This window comes from Aethalodelphis obliquidens, unplaced genomic scaffold (assembly GCF_003676395.1).
Source record: "Aethalodelphis obliquidens isolate GAN/ISIS:26980383/991018 unplaced genomic scaffold, ASM367639v1 scaffold11, whole genome shotgun sequence".
NCBI lineage: Eukaryota > Metazoa > Chordata > Mammalia > Artiodactyla > Delphinidae > Aethalodelphis > Aethalodelphis obliquidens.
The window spans coordinates 34456497-34480044 of record NW_020837955.1 but is presented as its reverse complement, the minus strand read 5'-3'; the positions used below and the strand labels follow the sequence as shown (position 1 = coordinate 34480044).

The 23548-nt window shown below is 39.6% G+C and overlaps 1 protein-coding gene and 1 pseudogene across 3 annotated transcripts in view; one reads left to right on the top strand and one right to left on the bottom strand.

Moving 5' to 3' along the window:
- The window catches only part of MCMBP (minichromosome maintenance complex binding protein), a 67593-nt gene that overhangs the window by 38578 nt on the left and 5467 nt on the right, over positions 1-23548 (top strand). For 2 of the 3 annotated variants that reach the window (XM_027112783.1, XM_027112780.1), the window contains exons 7-14: positions 1974-2125; positions 3831-3931; positions 10104-10282; positions 10622-10745; positions 11916-12033; positions 17208-17373; positions 18315-18448; positions 19386-19550. In XM_027112783.1, the coding sequence (XP_026968584.1) occupies positions 1974-2125; positions 3831-3931; positions 10104-10282; positions 10622-10745; positions 11916-12033; positions 17208-17373; positions 18315-18448; positions 19386-19550 (1139 nt within the window). The remainder of the gene's footprint in view (positions 1-1973; positions 2126-3830; positions 3932-10103; positions 10283-10621; positions 10746-11915; positions 12034-17207; positions 17374-18314; positions 18449-19385; positions 19551-23548) is intronic. The other variant, XM_027112781.1, reaches the window with a different exon arrangement.
- Positions 5493-6675, bottom strand: LOC113623472 (nuclease-sensitive element-binding protein 1 pseudogene; annotated as a pseudogene).

The window sequence follows — 23548 nt, the reverse complement described above, 5'->3', positions numbered from 1 at the left end:
AAGTTCCTATTACCGTATTTCTTTAATGCTAAGGCATATTTTAATGTTTTTAAAATTGGAATGTTTTACAGTGAATGTATACAAATGTGATAGTATTCTTTTTCTCCACTCACCCCCCAAATGTTTATTAAAATTAACGGTGTATCATAACAATAAACATATTAGAATCCAAGACACATGGTAATTCTCTTATCATTTAAGCTATTGATGCTTCTTTCTATTTCTTGCCCCTTTTGTTTGAATATCATACTTTTCAGAGCTTTTGAATACATTTGAGTGCATTATTTATGTAAAGTTTACCTTGTTTGTTGGTTTCTAAGCAATCTTTCAGGCTGTATATATATTTTAAGCTGTTTTGGAGATAAGTGTAGATTCACATGCAGTTGTAAAACATAAGACAGATCCTGTATATACTTGATCCAGTTTCATCTGGGTCAACATCTTGCATAATTAATAGTAGAATATCATAACCAGGAAATGGATATTGATATAGTCCATAGACCTTATTCAGAATTCACATTTTTACATGCAGTTATTTTTGTGCATGTGTATGTATTTAATTCTGTGCAGTTTCATCACATGTGTAGATTCATGTGACCACTACCACAGTCAGGATACAGAACTGTTCATTACCCGGATCTCTCATGTTGCCCTTTTATAATCATACCCACCTCTCCTGCCTCTCTACCTCTTCCTGGCAACCACTGATTTGTTCTTCATCCCTATAATTTTGTCATTTTAAGAATGTTACATAAATGGAATCATGTAGTATATAGACTTTGTAGATTGGCTTTTTTTCATTCAGCAAAATTCCCTTGAGATCCATTCAAGTTGTTGCTTATATCAATAGTTTATTCCTTTTTATTGCTGAGCAATATTGTGTGGTATGGGAAGCTATATTTTAATTCTAACTAGTTATCAGCCCTAAACTGTGACTACTTCAGGGGTAGAGGCTATCTTTATTTTTATAAAATTAATTTATTTATTTTAGTTTTGGCTGTGTTGGGTCTTTGTTTCTGTGTGAGGGCTTTCTCTAGTTGTGGCAAGTGGGGGTCACTCTTCATCGTGGTACACAGGCCTCTCAGTGTTGCGGCCTCTCTTGTTGCGGAGCACAGGCTCCAAATGCACAGGCTCAGTAGTTGTGGCTCACGGGCCCAGTTGCTCCACGGCATGTGGGATCCTCCCAGACCAGGGCTCGAACCCGTGTCCCCTGCATTGGCAGGCAGACTCTCAACCACTGCGCCACCAGGGAAGCCCGAGGCTACCTTTTTTTTTTTTTTTTTTTTGCCGTACAAGGGCCTCTCACTGTTGTGGCCTCTCCCGTTGCGGAGCACAGGCTCCGGACGCGCAGGCTCAGCGGCCATGGCTCACAGGCCTAGCTGCTCCGTGGCATGTGGGATCTTCCCGGACTGGGGCACGAACCTGTGTCCCCTGGATTGGCAGGCGGACTCTCAACCACTGTGCCACCAGGGAAGCCCCCGAGGCTATCTTTAAATGATCTTTTGTATCCCCAGCAACTAGTCTGATTCCTGGTACATAGGGGACATTAATAGATGTTTGGTAAATGAATTTATTGTTATATGGTTTTATTCTACTTAATAAGTAGAAAGAAGTATGTTCTACAATTTTTGTTGTCAGTAGACCCGTGTACTCCTTGGGTCAAAGATGTCAAGTAACGATGTTAAATATTAACTTTAAAGTTACTTACATGAGATTTGATGGGGGGGGGAATTTGTTGCCATTTTATTGCAGGTGGAAAGTGATTACACTTTCAGATCTTCATAATAATCTTTGTTCTCTTGATAGGTCAGAGGGCTTCTAGTATGTGTTATTTCCTTAAAAACTGTAACAACTTGAAGTTTGTAAGCTCAGAAGCATCATTTCTATCAAATTCAAAAGGCTATTTAGGAATGTTCTTTATCTCCAGGAAGCCTTAGCAATGATGATGTGCAATGCTGTCCCTTTGAATTTAGGGAGTGTTGGTGGTCTTCAGTGGTGTGGAGAACCAAAACGTTTAGAAACTGAAGCTTCTTCTGGACAACAGCTGAACTCGCTAAACCTCTCTTCTCCTTTTGATCTGAATTTTCCACTGCCAGGAGAGAAGGGTCCTGCATGCCTCGTGAAGGTAATATCATAGACCTGATGCTGACAAAGATGTGTTAAGTGTCTCAGAAATTAAAACAGAAATCTCTTAGCATTTGTATTAGCAAGTTTTCTCTTGCTGCTATAACAAATCACCACAAACTTAGTGGCTTAAAACAACAAAATTTATCATTTTGCAGGCTTTAGGCCAGAAGTCCAACATGGATCTCACTGGGGGTAAAATTCAGGTGACAGCAGGACTGGTTCCTCTCTGGAGGCTTTAGGGGGGAGTTTGTTTTTTTGCCTTTTCCAGCTTTTGGAGGCTGCCATTATTCCTTGGCTTGTGGCCCCTTCCTCCATCTTCCAAGTCAGCAGTAATGCAGCCCTCTGACCATTTCTTCATAGTCACATCTCCCTCTGTCCTTAGGTAGGAGAGATTCTCCAATTTTCAGGACATGTATGATTAAATTGAGCCCACCCATGCAATCCAGAATAATCTCCCCATCTTAGGGTCCTTAATTTATACAAGTTCCTTTTACATGTAAGGTAACAACATACTCAGGGATTCCAGTGATTAAGAAGTGGATATTGGTCGGAGTGGTGGGGGGACATTATTTTGTCTACCACGGCATTGTTTACAAAAAATGGATATTTCAGATAGATGTGGAACAACTTTTAAATTAATATCTATTTCCTTTCTATATCATTTCTAACTTACTAATATCTGCTTTATTTTTTAATATTTATTTATTGGCCGCGTCAGGTCTTAGTTGTGCGGGATCTTTGTCGCGGTGCGCTGGCCTCTCTCTAGTTGAGACGCGCAGGCTATGTAGTTGCAGCGCGGGTGTAGTTGCCCCACCACATGTGGGATCTTAGTTCCCACACCAGGGATCGAACCTGGGTACCCTGCATTGGAAGGCGGATTCTTAACCACTGGACCACCAGGGAAGTCCCTATCTGCTTTATTTTCATCATTCTTCCTTTTCTTATCAAAAGCCATTTCTCACTTAGATTTAAAATAAGGTAGAAGGAAAAAAATCTGTTAATAGTTTGTTCCCCTATTCTGCTTATTCTGATTTTTTAATCATGAGAGGTGAACAAGTGATACAAGTTTCAGAAATGATCATTGAGAATTTCTGTTCTTAGTTGTTGTGGTTTTAACTTAAATGGCACTTCAGTTATGTAGCACAGGAGCAAGAATTAGCACGTTTTTCCTTCCATGCTTTTCTTAGGTCTCACCAGTAGGAGGCTTTGACAGTTTCTAATATCCATCATGATAGACAGCTTTGAAAGTTTGGCTCTTTACTGTGAGAAACCTCATGGCCATTCTAAGTTTGTGTTAATCCTCCTAACACTGCATAGCTTGTGAATAAGTCCAAAGTTAATAATCATGGGGTTTTCCCTTCTCTTGATGTAGTTAATAGATTTTGAGATAATGCATGTTTCTAGTTTTAGTTGACCATCATCCTTGGGGGAAAGCCTTTTCTCTGAATGTAGTGGGGAAACAGACATTGGTCAGGAGTCAGGAGGGCTCATGTTTTAGTTGTTAACGTATTTGCTCGTTGCAGAATGACTTCAGGTAAGTGCTTTACCTCTCTTGATCTCAATTTATCAAATAAAGGAGTTGCTTTGAGGTTCATTTTCTGATTTAAAATGCTAAGATATTATTATTACTTTAAGACTAATATCATATGCTTTTTTGGTGTTATTTAGTCCTAACAATGTGATTTTTTGTGGCCTCTTGTTAGGTCTATGAAGACTGGGATTGTTTTAAAGTAAATGATGTTCTTGAGTTATATGGCATACTATCTGTGGATCCTGTGCTAAGTATACTGAATAATGATGAAAGGTGAGTTTATTTTGACATAATTATCCTCCAACTTTTCTGAAAGTTTGAAATTATAAAGAACTCCCTTTCTGCCTTTACCCAAATTTACAAGTTGTTAACCCTTATGCTCCATTTGCTTATTTTTATATATACGTACACTTTTTGGAAACCCTTGAGAGTAAGTTACGTATGTCATATCCTAAATACTTGTTGCATTCATATTTCCTAAGAACAAAGACCTCGTATATAATCAGAGTATAGCTACAAAGTTTGGAAATTTGCTGTGAATACACAATACACTAACCACAGACGACACTAAATTTCACTAATTGTCTCATTGCTGTTCTTTCTGACAGTCATTTTCTTGGTCCAGGATCCTTAGGATCACTCGTTGCGTTAACCTGGAGCAGTCTCCAGCTCTTTGTTGTCCTCCAAGGCCTTGACAGTTTTTTCTGTTCTTTCAGCTTATACAACAAAAAATTCATTTCTCACAGTTATGGAAGCTGGGAAATCCAAGGTTAAGACGCCAATGTCTAGTGAGGGCCTTTTTCCTGGTTTGCAGATGGTTGTCTTCTTGCTGTGTCCTCACATGGCAGAGCAGAACCTTGACACTTAAAGAGTAGAAACCAGTTATTTTGTAGGGTGTCTCTCAGTTTAGGTTTGTCTGATGTTTCCGTGTGATTAGATTCTGGTTATACATTTTGGGCAGGAAACTACAAAGTGATGTATCTTTCTCAGTGTATTACACCAGCAGGTACAGTATCCCGTTCCTGGTGAAGTTCTTTTTGACCACTTGGTTACTTGTGGTACACACGTACATCAGTCTTTATATTATTTACAAGTCGGTATATCAGAAACCATGAGCTCACACTGTCTTCCTGGTTCCAGTTCAGTTCAGCTCCACAACTCAGTGTCATTCTAGTCTTCCTCCTTTCTGTATTTGTAATCCCCTTTTCTAACAGAAAGAAACTTGACTCCCAGTATCCTCAATATATTCTTTTGCTCAGGTTAAGGTCTACCAGGTTTCTCTACTGTAAAGTTACTTTTTTTCACTTTGTAGTTAACAGGTAGTTTAGAGGGAGCTACTTCAAGACCATATCATTTCAGTTTCATTTAATTTTCACCCACTTATTTTAGCATTCATTGATGATTCTTGTTAGACTCAGTTGTTACTCTGATGGTGATTTTCTGTTCAGTCATTCCCTCTACATTTATTCATTGGCATTCTACTGTAAGATTTCTCTCCTATTTATTCATTCAAGTACTTCTTGTTTATGTTAGTGTGGATGTTAATCTGTTATTTATTTTGAGGCTCAAATTTTCCCATATTTGGCTACTGGGAGCCACTTTAAGCAGGCTCTGGGTTCTTCTTTTTTTTTTAATTATTATTATTTAAGACCTTAAAACTGGTGCTTGCAGTTTGTTGACTTTTTTGAAAAAATCAAGCAGTAAACTTTTATTGCAAATTAAAAATGAGGTTCTTAAAAAAATCTCAACTTGACCAGATATGAAACAATTTAAAAACCTTTAAAGGTGTATTGAGAAAAAACAGGCTTTTTCTTTTTTTTTTTTTTTAAACACGTTTGTCATTACCTGAAAGAGACGTCTTTAGGTAAAAATAATAAAAACCCCTTGCTGCTTAGATAATGCAGATAGTTCTAGTTATGTGGTCAACAGGCAAAAAGCAAGCACTTAAGGTCTTCAGCTCCAATCTTTTGTTCATTTCTTATTGCTGGAATTTCATATTTGTTTCTTCTTGTTGGATGACTAAACCGGGTGATGGTAGAGATGGTAAGCTAGCATTTTCTCAGCCCTGCCCTGCTCAGCCTCGGGTGCGGATGAATTCTCAGCTGGTGGATTGGCTGCTTTTGTCTCTTTGCCATCTTGTGGTTCAGGGTTTTCTGGGCGTCTGCGTCGGTAATTGAAGTTGCCGCGGTACCGATGTCGAGGTGGCTGCTGACGCTGGGTCTCATCTCCTTGATTTTCCTTATCTTCTTCATTGCCGTCCTCTCTGGGCACCTTTGGCGAGGAAGGCATATTCTGTCTCACTCCTCTACCTTGTTCTCCTGCACCCTGGTTGTCAGCACCCTCCATCACTTCTCTCTGCACAGGAGGGTTGGAGTGCTGTGGTCGACACCCACTGGGTCTCTGCATGCAGTAAGGTGGGCACCTTCGCCTGCGGTAGGGCCGACGCTGTGGGGCCTGGCACTCTCCGATCCCTCATTCTTTTCCCCACTCTCACTGTTCTGGTAATTCTGCGGGTGATTGCGTGGAGGACCCCTACGACGTGGATAGTGTCTGTGATGGTTACGGTCTGCTGCGTGTTTACTGCCTTGTGCTGGAACTGCACCAGGGCCTGTAACATTTGCTGCCTGCACACCCCCCTTTTCTCCTTCAGCAACATCGAACTCCACAGTCTCTCCATCTGCTACACCACGAAGGTACTACCTGGGGTTCTTCTTTATGGCAGTCTGGTGTACGAATACATGTTCCTTGGTGTCATTCCTGTTGATGAAACCATATCTGTTTCTTACATTGAACCATTTTACTGTTCCCAGAACCTTCGCCGTAATGATCGTTTTGTCCCCGCCAGCAGGCGCCGCTGATGTGAGGCTGCCGGGGCCACCGCTGCCTGAGCCACTGCCAGTCCTGCCCATGCCCGTCGTGCTGGGCTTGGCGGCGGCAGCAGTGAGGGCGGGGGGTTGGGCGGCGGGTGGCTGCTGGGTCTCGGCCTCGCTGCTCATGGTTGTGGTGATGGTGAGTGGGGACGGTGGCAGTGGGGCTGCTCGGGGCTCTCCGGGGTCCGCTTCTGCTACCGATCGAACTGTGGGTTCTTTTTTTTTTTTTTTTTTTTTTTTTTTTGCGGTACACGGGCCTCTCACTGTTGTGGCCTCTCCCGTTGCGGAGCACAGGCTCCGGACGCGCAGGCTCAGCGGCCATGGCTCACGGGCCCAGCCGCTCCGCGGCATGTGGGATCCTCCCAGACCGGGGCACGAACCCGTGTCCCCTGCATCGGCAGGTGGACTCTCAGCCACTGCGCCACCAGTGGGTTCTTTTTGACGTGACCTTATCTTACCATTTTTGAACATATATTTTCTGATGCATTAAGCTGTTTCAGCCTCATCTTGTACTTCCCATGCTTCAGCCTCAGTTTCAGCCCTTTTCCCAAGGAGCACCTGTGAAGAATTTTGTTTAAAAAAATCAAGATTTGAGTACTGGTGTGCTCATTGGTACTGAGCTGGCATTGCTTCTATGCCATTTCAGCAGAGCTAGGAAATAAATATATACATACTCACACACGCACACATTTATATACACACATCTACATATATTTTTATATTATTTACAGTATCAGAAACCATGAGCTCACACTGTCTTCCTGGTTCCAGTTCAGTTCAGCTCCACAACTCGGTGTCATTCTAGTCTTCCTCCTTTCCATATTTGTCATTCCCTTTTCTAACAGAAAGAAACTTGACTCCTAGTATCCTCAATATATTCCTTTGCTCAGTTCTGTGATATAGTAGGGTCCCCCTCACTTTGGTTTTGCTTTCCATGGTTTCAGTTACCTACAGTCAACCGCTGTCTGAAAATATTAACTGGGAAATTCCAGAAATAAACAATAAGTTTTAAATTGCATACCTTTCTTAGTAGTGTGATGAAATTTTGAGTTGTCCCACTCCGTCCTGCCCAGGATGTGAATCATCCCTTTGTCCAGGGTATGCCATCCATTAGTCACTTAGTAGCCATCTCAGTTATCAGATCGACTTTCCAGGTATCACAGTGCCTGTAGTCAAGTAACCCTTATTTTACTTAATTATGGCCCCAAAGCATAAGAGTAGTGATGTGGCAATTTGGGTATGCCAAAGAAAAGCTGTAAAATGCTTTTTTTAAAGTGAAAAGGTAAAATTTTTTGACTTATACGGAAAGAAAAAAAAATCGTATGCTGAGGTTGTTAAGATCTACAGTAAGAACAGTAGAAGATTCTGTAAAATTGTTGAGATAGAAAAAGAAATTAGTGCTAGTTTTGCTTTTGCATCTCAACCTGCAAAAGTTACAGTCACAGTATGTGATAAGTGCTTAGTTAAGATGGAGAAGGCATTGAATTTGTACAATAAGATATTTTGAGAGAGAAACCACATTCACGTAACTTTTATTACAGTATATCATTGTAATTGTTCATTTTTATTATTAGTTATCATGGTTAATCTCTTACGGTGCCTAATTTGTAAATTAAACTTTATCATAGGAATGTATATATAGGAAAAGACATATTGTATGTGGGGCTCAGTACTATCCATAGTTTCAGGCATCCACTAGGGGTTTTGGAATGTATTCCCTGCTGATAAGAGGAGACTGCTGTGCAGAGAAGGTAGTTTCAGAATTGATAACCCATACCACTGCAAAAAACAAACCTAGTAACTTGAGTTCATTATTTGTTTCCAATTTTTATTTTAGAATGAGAGTGTATATATAGTCAGCTGTGTTCCAGAGTTACCTGGGTGACTTCTTCCCACTTCAGTGCTCTGCTAGTTGTTATTCATTATACATAGTTAGGTTCATTTGTTTCCATTGTGTTTCACTGCAGAGTTTTCCCTCTGTCCTTATTGGTTTCTGTACTTAAGTATAGAAAACATGGAAATTGTTGCCAAAATCAAAACTGTATAAAAAGAATGTAGGAATGTCATTCCCCACTACCCTCATCTCTTCTACCCTGCTCCCACCCATGCTCTGTAGGGCAGGAGAGTGAGGCTTCATCTGCTGCTCCCCTTGCTCGCGTTGCCACCTGGACCATCCCCCCAACCCCTGCACCCCCCACTCCCCAGCCCATCCGTGGGAAAATTGTCTTCCATGAAACTGGTCCCTGGTGCCAAAAAGGCTGAGGACTGCTGCTGTAGGGAACCAGCCTCAGTTCTGCTTTTATCCTTCCTGTATCTCTTTTTTGCAAAAACAGATACATATATATTTTTTTCCTCACTTAGCCTTATATAAAAGGGGGCATGGTATATGTGCTCTTTCACATATTTTTTCCCCTCAATATATTCTGAAAATCCAGATCATCCTCATTCTTTTTTTTTTTGTTTTGAGGTTGGCGAAAGAAAGGAATTATATTCTGCCCCTGCGGTAGAGTTTTTTGTTAAATATTGGACATTCATCTTGGTTTTCCATAGGAAGAACTTATTTTTTCACACTTAAAAAATGATGCAAAACAGACGTTTTAAACAACTTTAAATAAACAGTTCCATAATAATGGCATACAAAATTGCTTGTCTTGGCTGTTTCTGGTTATGGTGAATTTCCTGCTTGAGTTACTTCATTTATGGAGGCATTTTAGTACACAGACTGAGCCAGATGGCCTGGGTTGGAATCCTGGTTTGGCCACTTACTGGCTTTGTGACCTTACACTTAACTACTACAGTGGCTTGGTTTCCTCATTATACATGAGGGTGGTTGTGAGGTTTTAATGAATTTGTGTGTGCAAAGTGAAGAACATTGCCCGGCACATGGTACACACTATATAAAGGTTGTTGGTATCATTCTTGTATTTAAGGAGGATGCTGGTATGAATTGATTACTCTCTAGAGTCAGTCTGTAAAGTCTAAAAGCATCTTAGTCATTTGTTTCAATCATCTCACAATAAATCTATCATCTGCTAATTTATTTAGCAAACCTGAAAAACTCACACTTCCTTTTCACTGCTTGTCTATTCACTATTCAAGAGAGGTATCGTGTAAGAATAAAATTTAGGAAAAAGAATTAGCAAGAGAGATGAATGGATTCTTCACACTGAATAGTAGACACCTGATGGCTTTTAAGGAAGAGACCCCCATTTTTGAGACACGTGATGAAGCATTTGATGTCCCAGCTAGTAGCTTAAGAAAGGGTGTCTGCATTCTGAAGTAACTTGATGAGTGATATGCTGTATCCCATTTGTTGCAGTTACAACACACCCAGTAAAAATGTTATTGATCTTGAAGAATAGAATAAATACATTCTCTCATAATATGACCAAAGTAGCCTGAAATCTGTGACGTAACTGTTCACAAGGAAGAGGAGCATCTTCTGCTCTTTAAGGGGACGTGCAGGTGAAATTGTTCTTGGCTTGAGTTCTCATTTGATTTTCAGAGATGTGTGTTATTTTTACATCTGTACAGCTGCCGCCTTTGTGAACTGAAGCTCTGTCATCTCTCCGCAGGGATGCCTCTTCGCTGCTAGATCCAATGGAATGCACAGACACAGCCGAAGAACAGAGAGTGCACAGTCCTCCTGCCTCCTTAGTGCCAAGAATCCATGTGGTTTTAGCCCAGAAGTTGCAGCACATCAACCCTTTACTGCCTGCTTGCCTTAACAAGGAGGAGAGCAAAACCTGTAAGTGTAAGTGCTAAAGCCTCGTGGCCCAGAGACTTACCCAGCATGTGAAAGCTGCATGGTGGAGCTGTCAGTCAGATTCTTGGTCGTCAGAATAAATTTCTCAAGCGATCACCATTTCTTTGCCCCATTTTCCTTTATGTTAATTCTCTTCATTAAAATGAGGCCCCCCAAAAGGTATACACGCTGTCTTATTTTGACAGCTGGCATCACTTACTGACCAATATTTTAAGTCCATACTAGTCATCTACTGACGTGCAGTGCTTTGTTCCAGTTACTTTTTAACCTAAGAGACACGAGAGGAACTGGTTTGTGTTCTGAATCTGGTCTCCTTTCTCTCTCCAGTTGTTTCTAGTTTCATGTCTGAATTGTCTCCAGTCAGAGCAGAACTGCTGGGGTTCCTCACTCACGCCCTTTTGGGAGACAGTTTGGCTGCTGAATATCTTATATTACATCTCATTTCTACAGTGTAAGTGCTCTGTTCTTGGTGGGAATTAAGGGAGTTTGGTGTTTTGTTGAGAGGGGAAAAGAACAGAAAGGTTTCTGTTTTTATCAGGCTTCATCACCAGATGGTTATTTATTTAGTGTAACAGGTGTTATACCAAATCACAGAAATTCCTTTTTCACTTTTCTCAGTGTCACATGTAGCATTTTGATTGTATCTCCTTAAATTTAAGAGCAAAAATCAGATAAAGAACCTGGCCAATGAGTAAAATGAGTTGTTTTATCCTTTGTGCATTCTGAATTCTCTATTTATACATCCCAAGGCTCTGTGAGGTCCATTTGGTGTACATCTCACTTGTATGTGGACATGTGCCCCTCTCCCTTTCACTTCACTACAGCTCTTTGTTTTCTGATTTCAAAATAACATGTGTGCCTTCAACAAGTTCCAAGAGCATAAAGAAGAAAATTGAAATTGTCTGTAATCTCACCACTTAAAGATGATCTCAGTTAACAGATCTTGGTACCTGTTCATATGATCTTTTTTTTGTTTACATATGTATCCATCCCTACTTAGATCTCAGTTATACTCTAAACAGATCATTATCTTGCTTTTATCATTTATGTTAAGCGTTTCCTATCATAATTCTTCTTGAACCTCTTAATGGCTGTGCAGTATTTCATTATAGACAGTTGTACTTTTTCCCTAAATGTTAGGTTTTCCTACTTTTTCTCTGTTTAAATAATCCTCCAGTAAACATCTTTGTACTATAAATCTTTCCTCAGGTAGGATTTGAGACAGTAGTACATGATGGTTGAGAGCATAGACTCTGGAACCAAACTACCTGGGTTCAAATTCAGCTCTGTCACTTCCTGGATATGTGAACGTGGGCATGTTTCTTAAAATTTCTGTATCTCAGGTTTCTCATCTGTAAAATGAAAACAATAATACCTACCTCAGAGTGTTTGGGAATTAAATGAGAAAGCATTTAAGTACTTAGAACAGTACCTGGCACATGCCCAGCACTTAAATATTGGCTATTATTTTTATTGTTGTTTCTGCTTAAAAAAACAACTGATCGGAATAATCTGCTTTAATTTTAATGACAGTATTAAGCTAATTTTTCTTCGTTTGCTTTTTGATGGAGATCAGGAAATCACGTGAGTATCTTATTGGTTGATATCTTTTTTTTTCTAGATATACAAGAAGAGATGTTCTTCCACTAGGAAAATTTACGGTTAACTTGAGTGGGTGTCCACGGAATAGTACCTTCACCGAACACTTATATCGAATTATTCAACATCTAGTTCCAGCAGTAAGATCAATATAAATATGTATTATAAGCTTAAGTACACTTTAAAAGTCCATCTAATTGTCTTTCATTCAACCCAAACATTTAACTTTGAGATGTTAACAGACCTCATTAAGGGGAAACAAAGCCTGCCTAGTTTCATAATTTAAAATGTACTAACTCCTAAACATTTCACGTTTCCTTTATTGCCTTAGCACAGGTCTCTTCAAGTAACAACACAACTGTAGTAACTCCCTTAACATTGTACTCTCCGTTGATGCCAGTTTGTTTGTACAATTTGGTATCCTTTGTGTGCTTTAAAATCGTAAATCTAAGTAAACTCTAAATTATAGGAGCATAATTCTTTTAGTTGAGGTAATAACTTGATCTCTCCTACCCCAGTTTTAATTCCTGTTTGGAAAGTCAAGCTACCTTTATTTGCCAGGACATCTGGAACGCAGTGTTTGTGTGGTATTAAGATCTTGGGGACAGGAGAATAGCTTCTGATTAGTTGTGTGACTGGCAATGCCGATCACTTCTTTGGAAATTTAAGAGGTTGAAACAGATCATTCATTTAACCAGTGTTTATTGAGTGTCTTCTGGGCTCTTAAGAAACAGCATTGGACTAAATAGACCAACATTTCTCACTCTCCTTGACTCACTTTACACTGTTAAAAAATTATTGAGAACTTAAAGAGATGTTGTTTGGGTTTTTATTATCAATTTACCATATTAGAAGTTAAAACTAAAAACATATTAAAATATTCATTGAAAATAAATCAATTACATATGAGCAAAAGTAAAATATTTTTGTAAAAAATAGCTATTTTTCCAAACAAAATAATATTAGTGATAAAAGTGACATTGTTTTAAATTTTTGCCAGTCTCTGTAATGTCTGGATTAATAGAAGACAGCTGGATTGTCATATCTGTTCCTGCATTCAGTCTATTGTAACATGATGTTTTGACTGAAGTATATGAAGGAATGTTGGCCTTACACAGATGAAAAAGTAGTTGGCAAAGGAAGGACTTTTAATGGCATTTTCAGATAACTGTAGATATTCTTCTGATACTAGACCAAAACTGTCCATATGGCATTTTCTTCAAGGAGTTGTGTGAAATCTGTAATCTCATCAATGAACTTTTTATACTCTGCTATCGTAAATTCATTGGTCTGTCTTGCACATTGAATGGATCTTTTATCCATGTGTGATTTTGACCTCATGGACCCCATAAAAGGGTTTCAGCAACTCCCTGGGAGTGCCCTGGACCACTCTTTGTTGGTGGTGGAAGACCAACAAATAATAACATATATAGTATGTCACTGAAGTGCCATGGAGAACAGTAAAGGCCCAGGGGAAGGGGATAGGGAGTGCTGGGGGCAGGCCAGGGTGGAGTTGCTGACATCTACAGCGTGTCGGGGAAGCCCTCTCCAGGGTGGAGTTCAGGGAGAGACTTGATGCAAACCCAGGATCAAGACACAGGGCCGTGTTGGGGAAAGTGTCTGTCCTGTGCAGAGAACAAGTTCAGGGTCCGAGCGCAGCGTGCTGGGCATGTTGAGGAACGCCAGCCTGAGGGGCCGGTGTACTGCCATGGAATGAGTGCTGGGGAGGAGCGTAGGACGTGGGGTCTGAGTGGCAGCCTAGGGCCACTCAAAGCTTGAGGCCAAGATTTAAGTAGCACATACTTGGGACGTGAATTATATTTTTAAGTATGAAAGTGATATGAGGAAAGTACTCAGGATCCTTGCATGGTAAGGTATTTCTCTTTTTATTCTACATCACTTTGTAGTGGTTTGTTTTACTGTTTCATTTTTACCATATCCCACTCCCTTATATTACTCTTATGTTTGTGTTTAGCACTGAACTTTTTCTAAACACTTGCCTTTTTAATATCTTATTTAGTTTTCGTAGCAGTAAGTGTGAGTGACCTACTTTTGCTTATATGGAGCTGCACCCTGCTCTATGCCACCTTTTGTTTCGACAGACTCTGTTTCTTTCGGGGTCATTTCCTTGTATCTATAATATGACACCCCCCCCCCCCCCCCCCCGCTTTCTTTGAATTACTGAGCCAAAGTACAAAAATCCTCTGCATTTTGAAAATACATCTTCTCTCTTCCTTGACATCCTTCCCCACCCTAGTCTCCACCCGTACCACACATACTTCTTTATGGTCCAGAGTGATCTTAGATTGGAGTACAACGCAGGGTGCAGAGGGCACTGGGTGGTGGGCTCAGGAAGACGGAGGGAGGTGCAGGTGGACTTAACTGATTTTCTGCTGCTGAGACTGGGTGAGGAGGTGGCTCTTCCGGGTAGAGCAGGTTCCGAGACCCACAGCGCTGATGACAGTGTGGAGTCCTCCACACCTCAGGCCTCCTTGGAGCAATTTGTTTAGAGGTCTGCAGCTGTCTATGCTGAATGAATATAGTTTTATTTTATTTTCAAAATTTATTAAAAATTTTTAAAATGGAAGTATAGTTGATATATAATATTATATAAGTTACAGGTGTACAATATAGTGATTCACAGATTTTTTAAAAATTGAAGTACAGTTGATTTACAGTGTTGTGTTAGTTTCAGGTGTACAGCAGAGTGATTCAGTTACACATATATATCTTTTTTTCTCAGATTCTTTTCTCATATAGGTTATTACAGAATATTGAGTATACTTCCTTGTGCTATATAGTAGGTCCCTGTTGGTTATCTGTTTTATATGCAGTAGTGTATTATGTTAATCCCAAACTCCTAATTTATCCCCCCACCCCTCAGCCCTTTCCCCTTTGGTAACCATAAGTTTGTTTTCTGTGTCTGTGGGTCTATTTCTGTTTTGTATATAAGTTCATTTGTATCTTTTTTTTTTTTTTTTTTTTAAGATTCCACATGTAAGTGATATCATACGATATTTGTCTTTCTCTGTCTGGCTTACTTTACTTAGTATGATAATCTCTAGATCCATCCATGTTGCTGCAAATGCCATTATTTCATTGGATTTTATGGCTGAGTATTCCATTGTATATATGTACCACATCTTCTTTATCCATTCATCTGTTGATGGACATTTAGGTTGTTTCCATGTCTTGGCTATTGTGAATAGTGCTGCTATGAACAAAGGGGTGCATGTATCTTTTTGGTTTAGAGTTTTGTTTGTATTCCCAGGAGTGGGATTGCTGGATCCTTTAGTAATTCTATTTTTAGTTTTCTGAGGAAACTCCATACTGTTTTCCATAGAGGCTGCACCAACTTACATTCCCACCAACAGTGTAGGAGGATTCCCTTTTCTCCACACCCTCTCCAGCATTTATTATTTGTAGACTTTTTGATGATGGCCATTCTGACCAGTGTGAGTGATATCTCATTGTAGTTTTGATCTGCATTTCTCTAATAGCAATGTTGAGCATCTTTTCATGTGCCTTTTGGCCATGTGTATGTCGTCTCTGGAGAAATGCCTACTTAGGTCTGTGCCCACTTTTTTTTTTTTTTTTTGCGGTACGCGGGCCTCTCACTGTTGTGGCCTCTCCCATTGTGGAGCACAGGCTCCAGACACGCAGGCTCAGCGGCCATGGCTCATGGGCCCAGCTGCTCCGTGGCATGTGGGATCCTCCCGGACTGGGGCACAAACCCGTGTCCCCTGCATCGGCAGGCGGACACTCAACCACTGCGCCACCAGGGAAGCCCTGTGCCCACTTTTTGATTGGGTTTGTTATTTTGATACTGAGCTGTATGAGCTGTTTGTATATTTTGGAAATTAAGCCCTTGTCAGTTGCATAATTTGCAAATATTTTCTCCCATTCTGTAGGTTTTCTTTTCATTTAGTTTATGGTTTCCTTTGTTGTGCAAAAGCTTTTAAGTTTAATTAGGTCCCATTTGTTTATTTTTGTTTTTATTTCCATTACTCTAGGAGATAGATCCAAAAAGATATTGCTGCCATTTATGTCAGAGTGCTCTGCCTATGTTTTCCTCTAGGAGTTTTATGGTATCCAGTCTTACATTTAGGTCTTTAATCCATTCTGAGTTTATTTTTTTATATGGTGTTAGAGACTGTTCTAATTCATTCTTTTACGTGTGGCTGTCCAGTTTTCCCAGCAACACTTATTGAAGAGACTGTCATTTCTTCATGGTATATTCTTGCCTCCTTTGTTGTAGATTAATTGACCATATGTGTGTGGGTTTATTTCTGGGCTTTCTGTTCTGTTCCATTGATCTATATTTTTGTTTTGTGCTAGTACCATACTGTTTTGATGACTGTAGCTTTGTAGTATAGTCTGAAGTCAGGGAGCCTGATTCCTCCAGCTCCGTTTTTCTTTCTCAAGATTGCTTTGGCTATTTGGGGTCTTTTGTGTTTCCATACAAACTAAAAATTTTTTTTTCTAGTTCTATAGAAAATGCCATTGGGGGCTTCCCTGGTGGCGCAGTGGGTTGAGAGTCTGCCTGCCGATGCAGGGGACACAGGTTCAGTTCGTGCCCGGGTCTGGGAAGATCCCACATGCCGCGGAGTGGCTAGGGCCCGTGAGCCATGGCCGCTGAGCCTGCGCGTCCGGAGCCTATGCTCCGCAACGGGAGAGGCCACAACAGTGAGAGGCCTGTGTACCGCAAAAAAACAAAAACAAAACCAAAAAACGCCATTGGTAATTTGATAGGGATTGCATTGAATTTATAGATCACCTTGGGCAATATAGTTTGGTGTTTGTCCTCTCCTCTCACGATTACTGATTTAGATATCGTATTTGTGTATGGATGATTTCCTACTTCTACTGTATGTTTGCCTTTACTGATGAATATGATTTTAATTCAGGGAGCACAGAGGAAAATTAAGCTTTTCTCTCTCCGTCTTGATGTGTAAATAAACATTTTATTTTCTGTTTTGTTAGCCTGTGGTCAGTTAAAGAAGTTAAGCCTCTGAATATTTGATATATATATCAGTTGTCTATCATTTGTTTCTGGTTCACTGGTAAAATAAAAAATATTCTTCAAGAATACTGAACAAGACAGCTGAAAATAAAGCAGCTCATAGAATCAGAAATTCTTATGATGGAGAAATTTTTGTTTCTAAGAGCTCAGGAAACCATGAGACTGCTTACTCCCTTAGAAATAATAAGCTCTTTCTTTCCATTATAAAATGTAGTGTTTAACTCCAAATATATGTTTTCTTAAAAGAGGGAAACTTAGTTCCTTGATCATTAAAAAAATTTCTCTTTGCAGTCTTTTCATCTGCAGATGACTATAGCGAACATGAACCACTTGAAATTCATTCCCCACAAAGACTACACAGCCAATCGCTTGGTCAGCGGGCTCCTCCAGCTGCCCAGCAATACTTCTCTTGTAATTGATGAAACTCTCCTGGAACAGGGGCAGCTGGACACGCCAGGTGTGTGCACGGACGTTGTCCTTCCATTTCTAACTCCCAGCAAAGCCAGGCGTGGTAATGATCTTCTAAGGAATAACTGAACAAAGACAAATTCACACTTCACAAGTACTTAAGACAAAGGCTTGCTCTGTGAATTTGGTTAAAGCATATATCATTAACAAATAAGTTGTGTACATCAACTATGTTTTGTGATAGTTTGAAAATAGTATGATAATACACCAAGTAGCAGGTAGCTTTTTAAAGGCTGAAAAGGGAGGAGGTTTTGCCTTTAGTCCTATATTACCTCAAAAGAAAAGTTGTAGAAAAGATCTAATAAAACATTTTCTACCAGCCAATGTGATTTAAAAATTTTTTTTCAAAGAATCTCTGAAAAAATATTTAGTAGATCAGATGGCTTGCACTAACCTCAGTTATGGAACATGTTATAAAATTACAAGAAAGCAGATTGCTTTATCTGTGCTCAAATGAGAATTAAGACACTTTGCTGGTGTAAGTTCAAGAGGTAAAAATAGAAAAAATAGTGTAGACTGGGTAGAATTAAGGCAAAGGTGAGTATAAACTCAGTAAAATTCAGTAACCTTATCTCTGTATAAAAATAATTTTGGTTCTACCAGATTATTTTAGCCCTGTGAAGATGCCACATACAAAATAATCATACTTTTATCGGGAACTATTTTATATCTAATTGCACACCAGATGCTTGGTATTAGATTTGGGGTGGGTGGGGGAGGAATCTTGGCTCCAGAAGTATGTTTGTGTAGCTTGACAGATATTATCTGTGAAGCCTATTAATTAATGACCATTTAGAAGATTCAACAGTGCCTCATATACTTTTTTTTAAAGCAGTAGAAATCTCATGTCTTATTATTAATGTCAGCAAAACTAATTTGGTTAGGTGATTAAAATCAAGTTACTGAAAAATTATTCCCTTGTTTTTGTAGGTGTTCATAATGTGACTGCCCTGAGCAACCTAATAACTTGGCAGAAGGTGGATTATGACTTCAGCTACCACCAGATGGAATTCCCCTGCAATATTAATGTTTTTATTACTTCGGAGGGGAGATCACTCCTGCCGGTAATGAAGGGTCATTTTTAAATGGACGGAGGTTATATTGGAAAGATATCTATATTTTTGCTTTGTTTCTTGGTACTGCTTATTATTAATAAGTTAAACTTGTTTCAGAGTTGTGGCTGCCGATTATTAATGAGGGAACTGCTTATTTTGTTCTCTGGGATGAAAACTTTGTATCTGTAAAGAAAATCACAAGACAAGCAAAGAAAACTCTTGGCAGCAGAAAACTCCCACATGTAGGGAGAGAAAGTAGAAACTGTCTGTAAATTGCCTGATTAACATCCAGACCTTTGTTCTTGCTGCCTCTGTTCCATTGTTTTCTGCCAATCCTACGTGAGAAATATTTTAGAGTTCCTTTTAAAATGTTCCTAATCACCTGGTAATTATTTCTATGCTTTATCGTGAAATGCTCTGGTGAATCATCAGTGACTAATGAAGAGAGCTTTTACGTCTGAGTCATTAATGATGAGAAGTATGCCCAGTTGTTGAAAAGGCGTACAGTTGCTCTGTATAATGATGTTCACCCTTGATATATGAGGAACTGCCTGTGAATGAGAATGAAATGGCCCAGTGGTAAATTTCTGTGGGAAAGTGTGATTTGCTATATGTGGTTTCTAGAAATGCAGTTCAGTAAGAAATAGAGTACATGTTCCATGATTAAGGAAACATCTATAACATTTTAATTAGCTGCTTTTTAGAGATTCACTATCTTTTTATATGTTTACTGATACCATTGAGGAAACATAAGTAACCAAGAAAAGGCTAACTTCTGTAATTATTGCTGAGTTACAGTGCATAGAAATTAATATTAAAAAGTGACCTCCCCCTAATAATGAATTGTGTTTAATTCCCTTAGGGGCTGATAGAGATAATGCATCCCTCTGAAATTCTAGGTTGATTTAGGAACTTGGAAAATGATGTGTACTGTTTCTCATTTTAGGCAGACTGCCAGATCCACTTACAGCCACAGCTAATTCCACCAAACATGGAGGAGTACATGAACAGCCTTCTCTCTGCGGTGCTGCCTTCCGTGCTGAATAAATTCCGCATTTACCTGACCCTTTTGAGGTTCCTGGATTATAGTATATCTGATGAAATAACCAAGGTGTGTTTGGGTTAAAACAAAGGATTTCCCTGTGTTGAATTGGGATATTTAATCAATTTACATTTATTGTAATTACTGGTAAGGTAATCTTGCTATTTGTTTTCTGTGTCATATGTCTTTTTTGTTCCTCTAGTCCTCCATTATTGTCTTCTTGTGTTTGAAATAGATATTTCTAGTGTACAATTTTAATTTCCATGTCTTTTCTTTTATGACATATTTTTTTTCTTTAGTAGTTGCCCTGGGAGCTACACTAACATCTTAACTATGATAATCTGGGATTAATTTAGGATTATGCCAGTTTAAGCACAATAGTATGCAAAAACTTTGCTCCTTTATACTTCCATTCCTTCTCCCGCTCCTTTGTGCTTTATTATCATTCACATTACGTCTTTATACACTGATACGTCTGTCAACACATTTGTAATTATTGCTTTATGCAGTTGTCTTTAAAGACATTTATACTACCTTTTATATTTACCTGTGTAGTTACCTTTACCAGTGATCTTCACGTGGATCCGAGTTACTTTCACTTGAGCCTGGAGAACTCTCTTTCGTATTTCTCAGTATTTTTTATGGGGGAGCTCTGCTTGTGACACATTCTCAGTTTTTGCTTACCTGGGAATGTCTTAATTTCTCCTTAATTTTTGGAGACTAATATTGCTGGATGTAGAATTCTTGGTTCATAGGCTTGTTCTTTCAGCACTTTTAAGTCCTCCAACTGCCTAGTGGATTTTCTGAGGAAAAGTCAGTTTCCAGTGAGGGTTCTTTGTACACAATGAGTCATTTTTCTCTTGTCCTTTCAAGATTCTCTCTTTGGCTTTTGACAGTTTAGCTGTAATGTGTCTACATATGGATCTCTTTGAGTTTATCCTACTTGCAATTTATTGAGCTTCTTGGATGTGCAGATTAATGCACATTTGGGGGGAGTTTTCAAGACATTTGGTAAGTTTTTGACCATTATTTCTTGAAGTTTTTTTCTGCCCCTTTCTCCTCTGTGGCACTCCCATGTATGTATGTGGTACATTTGATGGTGTCCCACAGGTCTTTGAGGCTCTGTTCAGTTTTCCTCATTCTTTTTGCTTTCTGTTCCACAGACCAGATAATTTTGGTCAGCCTGTCTACAGATTTGCTGAATCTTTCTTCTGCCTTTCAAGCGAATTTTTAATTTAAGTTGTATTTTTCAACTTCAGAATTTCTGTTTGCTTTTTAAATAATTCCTATCGCTTTACTGGTATTTTCTATTTGGTGAGACATCATTCTCATACTTAAAGTTCTTTATTCATGGTTTCCTTTAGTTCTTTGAATATATTTAAAATAGCTAATTTAAAGTCTTTGTGTAGTAATTCCAATATTTAAGTTTCCTCAAGGCCTTATTTTCCAATGAAGGGGGCTACATATTCTTGTCTCTTTGTATTTCTCCTACTTTTTGTATTGAAAACCAGCTTTTTTATAGATGATTTATTTTTTTAATCTAGTTATTTATCTTTGGCTGCGTTGGGTCTTTATTGCTGCGTGCAGGCTTTTCTCTAGTTGAGGCAAGTGGGGGCTACTCTTCGTTGTGGCGCACAAGCTTCTCATTGGGTGGGTTCTCTTGTTGCAGAGCACGGGCTCTAGGCGCGCGGGCTTCAGTAGTTGTGGCTCGCGGGCTCTAGAACACAGGCTCAGTAGTTGTGGCGCACAGGCTTAGTTGCTCCGCGGCATGGGGGATCTTCCCGGACCAGGGCTCGAACCCATGTTCCCTGCATTGGCAGGCGGATTCTTAACCACTGCGCCACCAGGGAAGCCCAAACCAGGTGTTGTAAATAATGTAATTTGGCAACTCTGCTCTGGCAGATTCTGCCCCCTCCCCACCTGCCCCCCCAGGGTTTTGTTGTTGTTGCTCTTTGTTGTTTAGTGACTTTTCTGAACTGATTTTTAAAAGTCTGTATTCTTAGTTGTATGTGGGCACTGAAGTCTTGGCTCGGTTAGCTCAGTGGGCAGTGATTGGATAGAAATTTAATTTCCTTAGATGCCTGGAAGCAGTCTCCCAGTCTAAGCTAAGGGACTCTGTATCCATGTTGGAGCAATCCTTTAACACTCAGCCATGCAGTTTACAGCTGCCCCCTAGCCTTTGCCTTCTACTTGCACAGAGCCTCAAGGTTGTTCAGTGGTGAGAGCTTATGGCCTGCCTACTCAGGCTCAGATCTTCTGAGCATATGCCCAGCCCTGGGCATGCATGTGACCTTCTAAATTCCTGGTGGTTGGGGATAGATATACACACCCACACACACATATTTGTGTGTGTGGGTGTGTATATGTGTATAAAAGAATATATATGTGTGTGTGTATATGTATATATACATATATATGCATATGTGTGTATATGTATATATACATATATATGTGTATTCCTCCCCCTCCAGATCCCCTTAAGGATATCTCATTCCCCAGATTTTCTCTTTTTTTTTCTTTTTGGTTTGGTTGTTTTTTTTTCCCACAGTGACTTTTGAATTTTTTTTTTTTAATACAGCAGGTTCTTTGTTTTTTGTTTTTTTTGTGTGTGTGTGTTACGCGGGCCTCTCACTGTTGTGGCCTCTCCCGTTGCGGAGCACAGGCTCTGGCTGCACAGGCTCAGCGGCCATGGCTCACAGGCCCAGCCGCTCCGCGGCATGTGGGATCTTCCTGGACCAGGGCATGAACCCATGTCCCCTGCATCGGCAGGCCGACTCTCAACCACTGTGCCACCAGGGAAGCCCTATATAGCAGGTTCTTATTAGTTATCCATTTTATATATATTAGTATATATATGTCAATCCCAATCTCCCAGTTCATCACACCACAACCCCACCACTTTCCCCCCTTGGTGTCCATACGTCTGTTCTCTACTTCTGTGTCTCAATTTCTGCCCTGCAAACTGGTTCATCTGTACCATTTTCTAGGTTCCACATATATGCGTTAATGTACAATATTTGTTTTTCTCTTTCTGACTTACTTCACTCTGTATGACAGTCTCTAGATGCATCCACGTCTTTACAGATGCCCCAATTTATTTCCTTTTTATGACTGAGTAATATTCCATTGTATATATGTACCACATCTTTATCCATTCGTCTGTGGATTGGCATTTAGGTTGCTTCCATGTCCTGGCTATTGTAAATAGTGCTGCAGTCAACACTGGGGTGCATTTGTCTTTTTGAATTATGGTTTTCTCTGGGTATATGCCCAGTCATGGGATTGCTGGGTCATATGGTAATTCTATTTTTAGTTTTTTAAGGAACCTCCATACTGTTCTCCATATTGGCTGTATCAGTTTGCATTCCCACCAACAGTGCAAGAGGGTTCCCTATTTTACACACCCTCTCCAGCATTTTTCTTTGTAGATTTTCTGATGATGCCCATTCTGACTGGTGTGAGGTGATACCTCATTGTAGTTTTGATTTGCATTTCCCTAATAATTAGTGATGTTGAGCAGCTTTTTATGTGCTTCTTGGCCATCTGTATGTCTTCTTTGGAGAAATGTCTGTTTAGGTCGTCTGCCCATTTCTGGATTGGGTGGTTTGTTTTTTTAATATTGAGCTGCATGAGCTGTTTATATATTTTGGAGATTAATCCTTTGTCTGTTGATTTGTTTGCAAATATTTTCTCCCATTCTGAGGGTTGTCTTTTCGTCTTGTTTGTAGTTTCCTTTGCTGTGCAAAAGCTTTTAAGTTTCATTAGGTCCCATTTGTTTATTTTTGTTTTTACTTCCATTACTCTAGGAGGTGGATGAGAAAAGATCTTGCTGTGATTTATGTCAAAGAGTGTTCTTCCTATGTTTTCCTCTAAGAGTTTTATGGTGTCCAGTCTTAGATTTAGGTCTTTTATCCATTTTGAGTTTATTTTTGTGTATGGTATTAGGGAGTGTTCTAATTTCATTCTTTTACATGTAGCTGTCCAGTTTTCCCAGCACCACTTATTGAAGAGACTGTCTTTTCTCCATTGTATCTCCTTGCCTCCTTTATCATAGATTAGTTGACCAT